Consider the following 12,073-nt stretch of genomic DNA (forward strand, 5'->3'; position numbering starts at 1 on the left):
GGCTAGATGACCTCCAAGGTCCCTTCCAACTCTTGTTATTCTATGTTCTGAGTTCGTGGCCGTAACTCGAGGACCGCCTGTACTTGGCACGGCCGAGGGTCGCCCGCCCAAAGGCCGCCCGACCGCCTCCTCCGCGGGGTCCTAGCGGCCTCCATTTCCTCTCCTCCCGGCTGCAGGTCTGCCGCGGGGCGGGGTGGGCGTGGCCCGGACGGGAGGAGGGGGAGCGGCTGCGGATTGGCCGTCCCCGTGGGGTGGGGGCGGGGTGGGGAGAAGGAGGAGAGGGCGCGGCTCCCGGGGCGGCTGGCGAGTGGGTGCCGTCGGGCGGTGGGCGTGGCCGGGCCTGAGGAGGCCACGCCCACCGCGGGCCAGAGGTGGTGCCGGGACGGGGAGCGGGGGAGCTGCGGCCGGAGAGGAGAAGCCGGCGGAGCGAGCGAGGCAGCCGGGCGGGCGGGAGCTGGCCGGGGTCGCGCGCGGGGAGCCATGAACACCATCAAGAACGTCCCGGCCCGCGTGCTCAGCCGCCGCGTCGGGCACAGCCTGGAGGCGGAGCGGGAGCAGTTCGACAAGAACCAGGCAAGGATATTGGGGGGTCCCCGTCTTCCGGGCGGGGGGGCTATCAGCTTGCCAAATGGATCAGCGCCCCCTCCCCATAAAAGGGAGGGGGTCTTCTAGGAGTATCTGCGCCCCGCCTTCCCTCATGGGGGGCAGGCAGAGTGGGGGGTCTCCCCGTCTTCCTGGGGGCTGTCAGGTTGCAAAGGGGAGGGGACCCCCTCAGAGGGATCAGCGCCCCCTCCCCATAAAAGGGGAGGGGTCTGGCAAGAGTATCTGCACCCCTCTTCCCTCATTGGGGGACAGGCAGAGTGGGGGGTCCCCGTCTTCCTTGGGGGGCTATCAGCTTGCCAAAGGGATCAGCGCCCCCTCCCCATAAAAGGGAGGGGGTCTTCTCGAAGTATCTGTGCCCTCTTTCCCTCATGGGGGGCAGGCAGAGTTGGGGGGAGGTTCTCCCCGTCTTCCTGGAGGAGGGACTGTCAGGTTGCAAAGGGGGGTCTCACTCATTGTGGGGACCCCTCAGACAGATTATCTTCCCCCCCATAATGAGGGGGCGGTTTACCAGATGCATCTGCGACCCCCCCATGAGTGGGTGGGGAGGGCAGGCAGGGTGAGAAGGGTCCAGGTTTCCTAGGGAGGGGGCTATCAGGTTGCACACTCACAGATAAAAGCCCCCCAAAAAAATAAAAAGGGGGGGTGTCTACCAAATGCATCTGCCCCCCTCCCATCACCATGCTGGCCTGGAGCCTCCATCCGAAATGCATCCAATTTCTTTCCCTGCCACTCCCCCACTTAATCTCATGCATTTAATCCAGGGGGGGGGGCTTCAAAAAGGAAAAAAAAACCACCCTCTTTTCTCCACAGTCACCCGGAAGGAAGGCAGTTCACAGTTTGGGGACGGAGGAAGGAAATTGGAATAAATAAATGCCATAAAGGGGGCTTTCTCCCCTTCCCCAAATGAGATGCAGCATTGTTGGGTGGGAAAGGTTTGTTTTTTTGAGGGGGGCGCAAGTCAAACCCCGAAAAAACCGTAGCAGAAGCGAGAAAGAATCTCCAACCTGCCCAGGCTCTCAACAATCCCATAAATTATAAGTTAATTATTATTATGATGAATGGATGCAAGGATGCCATGGTTTATTTCGGATTCATTGTGCCGCCTTTTAATTTTTTGCACGGCTGTAAAACTTCTTGGCATTCATCTGGGGGGGGGGAACACAGTTTTTGGGCCCCTGGGGAGGGGGGGCTGTTTTGCAAGGAGGGCCCTCCCCCTGCAATCCAGGAGGGTGGAAGTGGTCGCTCAGCTACCCCCACACCCCAAATTTGGAGAAAAAAAATATCAGCACCACTGACTGGCCAGTTGCAACTTCACAACTGGGTGTGAACAACCTCCGGAGGCCTTCTGCCAGGAAGGAACTGTTTAAGGTGCTAATTCCTTATTTCTGAATATTTTGCTTTTTAAAACGTCTCTGAATGTGCCGCTGACTGGCGATGAATTAAAAAATAAATAAATCCACAAATCATTTGATATTTCAGGAAGGGGAGGCAGAAATCTTGATTGGGGAGTTGGATTGTGCCAAAAAAAAAAAAAAAAGTCCTTTTAAATGTTGGTTATCCATATATGTGCATGTTGCTCCAATGTATGCAAAATATGCGCCACTCTAGCTGACCGGTGGGAGTGGAGGAATAAATTTCATCGCTTGCACACAATGCCTTTGTTTTTTGGGTGAGCCTGGTCATTCAACCCTGCTGGTTCCACTTTTCTTCCTGGATATTTTATTTTATTGTTGGGGGAAGACTTTGCTCTTTGCCCGAGATATCGCAGGGTCCCGTTGATCTTTGCAAAGTTTGTTTACATATTTTGGGGGTGCTGCCCCAAAGTGCTTGTATATGCATGAATAGCTTCAGGATAGCTTGAAAAGGATACGCATAAGAATGTTCTTTTCTGGGATTTCCTGCGGATGTGTTGAAATTCGGGCTGTGATTCAGGGATGAAAAGGGGAATGTACTCTGCACATGCTTAAGAGCAGATGCCGTGGCTGTTGCCAAGTTCTGGCCACAACAGGATCTGTTGTTTTTCTCGCTATTTGGTTTATTCTCTCGATCTGTTGCAGTTTCTCAATGTTGGCTGCACGAAGAAGGGTAGACTTCAACTCCCAGAATTCCTCAGGCTGGGGAATTCTGGGAGTTGAAGTCCACCCGTCTTCGAGCGGCCAAGGTTGAGAAAACCACAGCTCTATAACACAACTGTCTCCTCTGTATGTATTTGGGAAAGCAAAAATTTAGCGTATTCCTAATTGATGCAATCATTTATGATGTCATTTTTTTTCTTGTTTTTATGGACTATTGCTTTTTTTAATCATCTTCTTCATAGGAACTTGTTGCTCTTTAGATTATCACGAATCCAGTTTTCATAGCTTGCTGTCCGTAGAGTCGTCAAAGTGAGCAGAGACTGCAAAACATTTCTGCAGTTCGACACTATAAAATATTTCCCTTTTTATTTTAGGGTTGGTTTAATGGAAATCTCGGGTTTATTTATTTAGTTATTTTCCTGTTCAACGTTGAGACCAGATTATTTCTCTGGAGCTTTATAACTAGATTTTTTTCAATGAAGGAGTTAGGAAATCATGTTGGATCAAGTAAAATAATTCTTTACCATGTGCAGAATTCTCTCCATTATTGAAAATGTCCCAAATGCACAGTAGGACTGTTTAAACTGTGAGAGTTTTTAAAACCGAACTGTTGCCTTGATTTAAAATATAATATTTAGTGTCTAAGATGGCCCTTTGAAAGAACCAGGAAGTTGGCCTACCTTCTTTCATGGCCACACACCTTTGTGCTACTTACAGTTGACACGGCCTTTACTTTTTATGCAGGTAAACACAAACATCCAGATGCCCATTTTTAAAAAACCATTCTTCAAGTGAATTAGGAAACTTTCTAAGTTTCCTTCTCACATTCTTTCGCAAAAGCCTCACATTCCTTCCAACGAACTTACACACAGACCAAACTTTAGTTTTTTCCCAGTTATTCTAGCAAATCCAGTTTGCCAAGGCTTGGAGTTTGGGAAAAACAAAACAAAATCCATTACAGATTTGATCAGACCGGCTGTTTGTTAAACTATATGGCCTTGTTTGGAATAACACAGAGAGAGAGGGAGACAGAAAGAGAAAGAGAGAGACAGAGAGAGAGAATTTTAATTTTAATTCTTTGAAGCTGATAAATTGATTTTCTCCCCCTCATTTTCTCCCTTTTTGACAAGTAAGAAAAACCTGTGTTTCATGTGTAGGTTGTTGTCCTTGAGTAAAACACCCCTTAAAAAGTTTTGTTTACATTACTCCGAAGTTGGCAGTTGCTTCTCGTGTTTGTTTTCCGGTATGAATTCATGATTATTATTATTATAATGTTGGCCTCATAATACCCAGGCTGAAACTTATGGCTGTAAAATGCAGATTGCTCCTGTTAATAGGTTTGCCTTGCAGTGCAATCCTAAAACACATTTATTTAGCTAGAAGGGTTCTCTCTAGGGTACCTTTGCAAAGTGTAAGTCAAACAAAAGTGCCAGTCTTAAACAAAATATTCCCATGATAGCCTAAGTAGCTCAAACTTACTTGATGGTCTCTCAATCAAGTTATTGGGTTAGGTAGGACTTAGGTAAGACTTTATTGGAGTCTTTAACCGATGTGTGAATTATTGGGGTGATCGCTGTCTGGCTTAGCCACAGAAATCTTGGGCTCTATTGTGTTTGCACGTCAAGGACTACTGTAAATCGGTTCAGTCCCAAGATTATCTCATGTATAAACACCTCTTCAGTACAAAAGGCAGGAAAGTTTTATAACCCCTGGTTAAAGAGAAAGCTGTGAAGCCTCAGGAAGACACCGAGAATGCTGATCTTCGGTCAATTTTGGTGTCTTTCCAAAGACCAGACCTTGGTGCGCTTAGTCCTCAATCAGAACAGAGCTGGAAGGGAACTTGGAGGTCTTCTAGTCCACCCCCCTGCTCCAGCAGGAGACCCGATACCATTTTAGACAAATGGTTGACCAGTCTCTTCTTAACAACCTCCAGCGATGGATGGAGCACCCACAACTTCTGATGGCAAGAGGTTCCACTGGTTGATTGTCCTCACGGTTAGGAAGTGTCTCCTTAATTCCCTAATTCTCTCCTTGATGAGTTTCCATCCTGCCTTCCGGGGCTTTGGGGAATAAGTTGACTTCTAGACTAGAAATCTGGAAAATAAGAGACTCTAGAAAAAGTCCAGAGAAGAGCAACCAGGATGATGAGGGGACTGGAGACTAAAACATGCGATGAACGGTTGCAGGAACTGGACATGGCTAGCCTAGGGAAGAGAAGGACCAGGAGAGACAGGATAGTGGTCTTCCAATATTTGAGGGGCTGCCCCAGAGAGGAGGAAGGGGTCAAGCTATTTTCTAAAGGCTAGACAAGGAATAACGGGTGGAAACTGAACAAGGAGAGATTCAGCCTGGAAATAAGGAGAAACTTTCTGACAGTGAGAACCATCAACCCATGGAACAGAAGTTGCCTTCAGAAGTTGTGAGAGCTTCATCCCTGCAGGCTTTCAAGAAGAGACTGGACTGCCACCTGTCAGAAATGGTGTAGGGTCTCCAGCTTGGGCGGGGGGTTGGACTAGATGACCGACAAGGTCCCTTCCAACTCTGATTATCTGTTATCTGTTATCTTTGTGGCAGCCATTCAGATATTTGTAAAACTGCTATCCTGTCATCCCTAATAAGGAGCTAACTCACCTCAGGGGCTGTATCGGTTCTGCAAACCTTCCGAGGGCTTATTCGACATAGAATCAGAGGGTCAAAAGGGACCCCAGAGGTCTTCTAGGCCAACCCCCTTCTCGAGCAGGAGAGCCTATACCATGCCAGACAAATGGCTGCCCAAGTCACTATAAGATCCAAAGCAAAGGTCAGCCCAAAAGGATCTTGGCAAGTGATCCAGATGAAACGGAGGGCCAGATTCTTTGGCATCTAGACCAACTGCTGGAAACCTACATTTGGCCATGCAAACAAGATCCCCAGTGAGGCCAATCCTGGCTGGGCTCCTCCCCCCCCCCCCAGGTACATTACAAAGGTGGCTCTGGGGTTAATGATTAACTTTACATATGGCCTGCCTGATGCGAGATAGCTGATCTTATCTCTAGCTAGGAAAGATTTCAGAGTCCTTCTGAACCCCGCCTGGGATATTTTCCTTCCTGGATAAGGTGTGATGCAACTTTCCCCCCCTTCAGCCACACCCCAACTTCACAGACTTCGGAGCCAGCCAGCCAGCCAGGACTCGAACCCCACCGGCAGCCCGCGAAATGGCCTAGAACAGGGGTGTCCAACCTTGGCAACTTTAAGACTTGCTGGCTGAGGAATTCTGGGAGTTGAAGTCCACAAGTCTTAAAGTTGCCAAGGTTGGACACCCCTGGCCTAGAAGTTCTAGGACCAGATGGGGTTCCTTCTCCAGAGGCAGGAAAAAGATCAAAGAGAAGCAGAAGGAACAAAATATAAGCTGGATTGGGAAGAAGATGGAAGCTTGGCATGATGGATGTTGAAATGGCGGCCGGGGTCTGGCCCTGACTAGATGTCCTTCGGGGTTGGAAAAGGTCCATGGATGAAGAGAAGTCCCATCATCGTTTTTCCTTGGCTAACCATCGCAAAGGAAGCCCATGCCGATACGTCTCCACTTCCGTTCTGTGTGGGTTGAACGTAATTCGGGCTCTTATGCTCTGACCTAATGGGGCTCTCTACGTGGACATCCCACCTCCCCTCCATAGATCTCTCCGGTGCCTGCCAAACATGCTGGCTTGTTCCCTTCCCATCTGGGCATCTTTTGAAATGGAAACTGCGATAAGCTTTGCTCACCGGACATCGTTGTCTGTAATTGTAGGTTGACTCATCTTTTAATTGCCGAAATGAGAACAAAACAAGCGGAGAGGATGTGAAACGCTCCTGGGTTGCTCCCAGATGGCTCTGTGTGGGACAAGACTTCACAGCACACCCAGGAATGGCATCCTTACATTTCAGCTCTCTGCCCAGAGAAGGCTGCCAGCTGTCGGTAGAGACTTCTTAAATTGCCTTGCAACCCTCCTGGGATGATGTTTCAAGGGGGATTTTGCTCACCCCGAGGTCACATTGCAACGCATAGCAAGCTGACACCAACCTCTTGGGTTCATGTTCCTTCTTTTTCGCTCTTCTGCGGCAAGAGAATCAGGTGTCAAAGAGGAAGTGAGATCACCGTGACGGAAACAGGGTTTTCACAACTAGGAAACCTCCGATGTAGAAACTAGAAATACACGCTCAGCTTCTCAAGAACAACGCTGAAGGTTTCTCCAGCTACGGTGACTTATTCTCAGCAGTTCCAAACAAGTCTTGGGTCACTTCCTATTTTTTTCCTCTTTCCTGGGTTTGGACCCTGGGAAAAAGGTGGGAGAGATGGTCAAGTTGGTGTTTGGGAAGCTGTCATGAAAAGCCCGTTCGGTAGAAGGGGCTCAGTTTTGGAAACGGGATGCCACAAGTGTGATACTTAGGGGCTCTTCCAACTTGACGGCTTTAAGACTTGTGGGCTTCAACTCCCAGAATTCCTGAGCTGACATGGCTGGAGGAGGAATTCTGGGAGTTGAACTCCACAAGTCTTAAAGCCATCCACTTGGAAGACTCCTGAGTTAAAACAATGCTCCAATCAAGGAGCTACCAATTTAGACAAGTAAACAACAGCCGAATCAAGGAACCATCAAGAAAACAACACTCCCGCCAATATTGACATGGCGAGCTAGTAGCATAATAAAACAGAAAGCAAACACCACTCCTTTCTAGCACTGATGGTGTTACCTAGTTGGGTCATGAAATGTCTGCAAGAAACCACCAAGCTCAGAGAGCACCAAGGACCCTACAGTTCTCCTCTTCCATCCAAGAAGAAGAAGAAGAAGAAGAACCTCCATGCTTTGCAAAATTATCGGCTTCCATGTGCAAACAATGGAGTGCCAAGCATGTGGATAATTGCTTACCAGGGTGTGTCACCCACCCACTTGCTAACCTCACACTTGCGGGTTGGGCAGTTGTGTGTTTCTTTCACCTGACCTGCCTTATGTCATCCCAGGACAGCTGCCTTCACACAAAAAATGACACAACTGGCTGGAACAACTGGCTTGCATCGCTTCCCACATGAGAATGATGTTTCATTTTTTTCCTGGATTCGCCCACTTGGTTGGCATTCCTAGAAACTCCAGAAGGAGGGGGGGAAAAAACCTACAATTTCCAAAGAGCAGACAAACCTACAAAGCGCATGGCGTGAAATACGACCTCGGTCTTGAGAACGAGGGACAAATGTCTCCTGTTTTCTCCTTCAGGCATCCGATGAGCTGGCAGCTTTCCTAGGAAAACCTTTTCTCCTCTGACCTCAGCAAAAAAAAATACATCTAATTAAGAATTTAGCATCCCAGGCCAAGGGGAGAGTGCAAGCAGCCATAAGGTGCTAAATTTATCTTGGTGAGCAGGAAGTAGTGATGCTCAGTCAAGAGTTCTCCTTCCTCCTCCTCCTCTTCAAAGTCCTTTATTTCCCCTTGGAATATTTGTTTGTTGTTTTATATCATACGTTTCCTTTCTATGTTGAGCAGTGTGCTCTCTAGGTGTCCAAGGTGTTAACATACAGACATATCAACCATCATCATTGTGATCACACATATGTATATCTGCCTCTGCTGACATCGTCTGAGTATTAAACTACCATTACAAAGATCCATGCCTTTATGTATCATTAATAGGCCCTTCCACCCGCCTCCCACCTGTAATTAACTTTGTTGTTTTTGCTTCCGTCATGTTGGTCGATGGAGGTTTAATCCCTGTTGCTTCCTCCCTTGCCAGACCCATCTTGGTTTGCTTATCTCTAAAGGAGTGATGTTAACCTGTCAGCTATTGCAATTTGTTGCTTTGCCTGTGACCTTGGGGTCGGGCGAACCTATGGCACACATGCCACAGGTGGCACGCAGAGCCATTTGTGCCGGCGCGCGAGCTGCAGGGAAACTGACCTCACTGCACATGCGCGCGCCTCACAGCTGATTTTCGGCCTCCCAGAGGTTTAAGGAAGGCTTCTGCAGGCTTTGCAGACTGAAAACTAGGCCCGTTTCGTCACTTCCTGTTTTTCCGGAAATACCGGGAGTGGCGAAACGGGCCTAGTTTTCGGCCTGCAGAAACTCTCCTCAAGCCTCTGGGAGTCCAAACAAGCCCTCAAACTGGTGGAAAAATCAGCTGCGAGGCGCACTGCAGGTAAGGGGGTGTGGGGATTGTGCACACGTGCGTAGGGGTCGTGGGGGGCGCGCATTGCCTTCTGGGTGCTGGCACGCATGCACAATTTTCGGCACAGGAGTCCCAAAAGATTAGCCACCACTGTTATTATATATTATATATTATCTTCCATTATAGTATCGATTATATAACCATCAGAAATATATACTCATCTGTTTCTCTTCCTCCTATAAACCACATCTCAGCTAAGTCCTTTAAGCTTCCTGAGATGCTACCAGCAGGCCCAAGGCTTTCTCCTTAATGGGAGAATCGGATCTCTTCCGGCAAATATCTTTGCTGGTTGTTTTTTTTTTTTTTTTTCAAGGTCTGGGCCATGAGATCTATGATTTCTCTTGAGTGCAAGTCATGAATGCAAGGAAATCGATTTTTTTCCACTGTCATTGTAAGTTCAAACAATTGATCCAATTAACTCAAGGATCGCCTGTGGATTGATTTTTCTCCCTGAAAGGCACCCTGAAACCTGGTTATTTGGGGAGTTCGGGTTTGGGGTCCTGGTAGCAATTGGTCCCCATCCACCCCTAGAGTCTTGCAAAGAGAAAGCTTGTCCATCCATGCAGTTGAGACTTTCAAGAAGAGATTGGGCTGCCATTGGTCAGAAATGGTGCTTGGGCAGGTGGGGTTGGACTAGATGAGCTACAAGGTCCCTTCCAACTCCTGTTAATCGGTTAAATCTGTTACGCCAACATTTCCCAGGTTTTTTTGAGCCTGCAAAGAAAGCAGTTTGGGAGTTTTTCTCCGGAGTGAAACTGGAGGAGTGATTTCCCTTCCTTTCCTCCGCTCCTGTGCGTGCCAATGTTTGTTTATTGCTTTTTGTGTCTTTTTCCTTTCCCAAGAGGTACAATGGTCTCCCCATTTGGGCATACAAAAAGGCAGGAAGGGAGGAGACAGGAAAAATCTGGGGAATGGGGGAGCGGCCGGTCCATTCTTGGTGCACCGAAACCAAGCAGGCATTCCAAGAAAATTGCTTCCTGCAAATTCCAGGGTGGCCTGTTTGAGCCACGATTCCTAGTAGTGGGGAAATTGCGGGAGCTGCAACCTTAAGAAATAAAGAGAATTTTTCCTGAGAAGAATTAATCCGCGGAACGACATCCCTCGACTAAAAGGACCTCCAAAGCTCCCTTCCTGTTTATTCTGTGGTTCTGTTCCTCTGTTGGCTGAGCCAGACAGGTATCCCACACCTGTGGCTCTCCTCTTCCCCTTGCCAAATGGGACTTTCCCTCCCTTTTCAGACTCAGCTGTCTTGGTTAAATTCAGAAGACATCAACCTACAACGCAGGTTCCTTTTTCTCGAGTCTTTAACTCTCCCGGGGAATTGCAACTTGGAAAAATAAAACAAAAATCCCAAAACACCGGAGGGGGATTTGGGAAAAATCATCACTTGAGAAGCCACCCCATAAGCTGCAGATGTTCTAGCAAAGGTGTGCTGGAAGCGAATCCTGGGATTTGCAAGTTAGGGGATTTTTTATTTTGTTTTCGTTTGTTTTGCTCTTGGTCTTGAAAAGCTTCGCAGGTTCCAGGAGATGTTTAAAGGCGATTTTTTTTCTCTCTCCCTCCTTCCTTTAACTTCCTCGGTTCAGCTGGAAGCCGAGCGCTTGTGGAATCTCAATGAACGTCCCACAATGGCGCTGTGTGCGAAAGGAGGTCAGGGCTCCCCTTCAACGAAGCATGGCCTTCCCCGGTCTGTAGAAGCAGCTAACCGGATTTAAAACCTGCAAGTTGCATTGACGGAATGTGGGAATGCATGCAGGACTCTGCGGGAATCCAACCCCGTCCTTTTGGAAACTATAGCATGGGTTAGGGGTCCCCAAACTTGGCAACTTTAAGACTTATGGACTTTATCAATGTTTTGACAGCAGCTAGAATTGTATTTGCCAAAAATTGGAAAAGTGAAAAAATTTCGATAGAAGAGGTAATTAAGAAAATAATGGAATGTGCAGAAATGAGTCGAGGGCTAGCTGGATAGGTCGACTTAACGACCAGCAACCATTCGAAGTTATGACGGGTCAAAGGAAGAGGAAGGCGGGTGGAATAAGTTATTTGTGAAACTATAACAAAGGCGGGAATACAACTGAATAAATAAAAGGAAATTTAAAGAAATTCCCTGCTTCATTTCACCTCGGTGGCCTCCGTTTTCCCTCCCAGGCGATCAGCATTAGCAAAGCCATCAACACCTTGGAAGTCCCTGTGAAGGAGAAGCACGCTCGGAGTATCCTTTCACACACCCCACGAGAGTCACCCACCCACCGTGCTTGCCTGACGTCCCTGGGGTTGGCAGGGAGCATCTGGGGGAAAGTTTGCAAAACGGTAGTAAAAACAAGCGAGCAAACGCAGGGAAGGAAGGGTTTCTGCTTCTGGGATTTTACCGGTTCAGCTTTACACCAGGAAATGCAAACAGGGTTAGAAGGTAAATAAACATCCTGAAGAAAACATTCAAAGGGAAGTTTCAGCTGCCAGCACCATTTCCTGATAAGGAGCATTTCTTCACCAAATTGTTTCTGGGATTGTCTCTGATTGTTGATCTTAGCAAAATAAGGGCTGTGTGTGTCTCCCAAATTTAATATGAACCTTAACTTGTGCGAAGGGATTATTCTAGGGACTCATCACGAGAAAGGTGCGTTTACTTTCTGGTCGTATGCCATTGGTCTTCCCCTGCCCAGCAGTGCCATCCTGAGCTGGAAGTTCTGCCATGTTCTCCACAAAGTTCTCCGAGATGGTCACCCAAACGTAAGTCCCTTGTTGTTGTTGTGTCCGACCCATCGCCACCCCATGGACCACGTTCCTCCAGGCCTTCCTGTCCTCTACCATCCTCCGGAGTCCATTGAAGCTCACGCCGACTTGCTTCAGGGACTCCATCCAGCCCCCTCCTTCTCTGCTGTCCCATTCTTCCTCTTCTTTTGCCCTCCATCCTTCCCAGCATTCGGCTCTTCTTCTCCAGGGAGTCCTTCCTTCCTTCTCATGAGGTGACCAAAGTCTTGGAGCTTCATCTTCAGGATCTGGCCTTCCAAAGAGCAGTCAGGATTGATCTCATCTGGGATGGACCGGTTGGATGGCCTTGCAGTCCAAGGGACTTGCAGAAGCCCCAGAGTTCAAAGGCCCCCATTCTTTGGCGCTCAGCCTTATGGTCCTACATCGCATCTGGGAGAACCGTAGCCTTGATCTGATCACCATAGTTCCTTCATCTTCTCCCTTTTAACTTATGAATCAGAGACTCACGC

The 12,073-nt window shown here is 48.2% G+C and overlaps 1 protein-coding gene across 1 annotated transcript in view; it reads left to right on the forward strand.

Annotated features, from left to right (window-relative positions):
- The first annotated feature begins 400 nt into the window (after nt 1-400).
- Nucleotides 401-12,073, forward strand: part of HIP1R (huntingtin interacting protein 1 related) — a 35,282-nt gene continuing 23,609 nt past the window's right edge. The window contains exons 1-3 of the mRNA XM_087942565.1: nt 401-573; nt 11,001-11,064; nt 11,440-11,582. Coding sequence (XP_087798691.1) covers nt 481-573; nt 11,001-11,064; nt 11,440-11,582 — 300 coding nt within the window. The 5' untranslated portion in view covers nt 401-480. The remainder of the gene's footprint in view (nt 574-11,000; nt 11,065-11,439; nt 11,583-12,073) is intronic.

This window comes from Notechis scutatus, chromosome 13 (genome assembly GCF_049901735.1).
Source record: "Notechis scutatus isolate UNSWTSFEM ecotype Mainland chromosome 13, rNotScu1.2, whole genome shotgun sequence".
Classification (NCBI taxonomy): Eukaryota; Metazoa; Chordata; class Lepidosauria; order Squamata; family Elapidae; genus Notechis; species Notechis scutatus.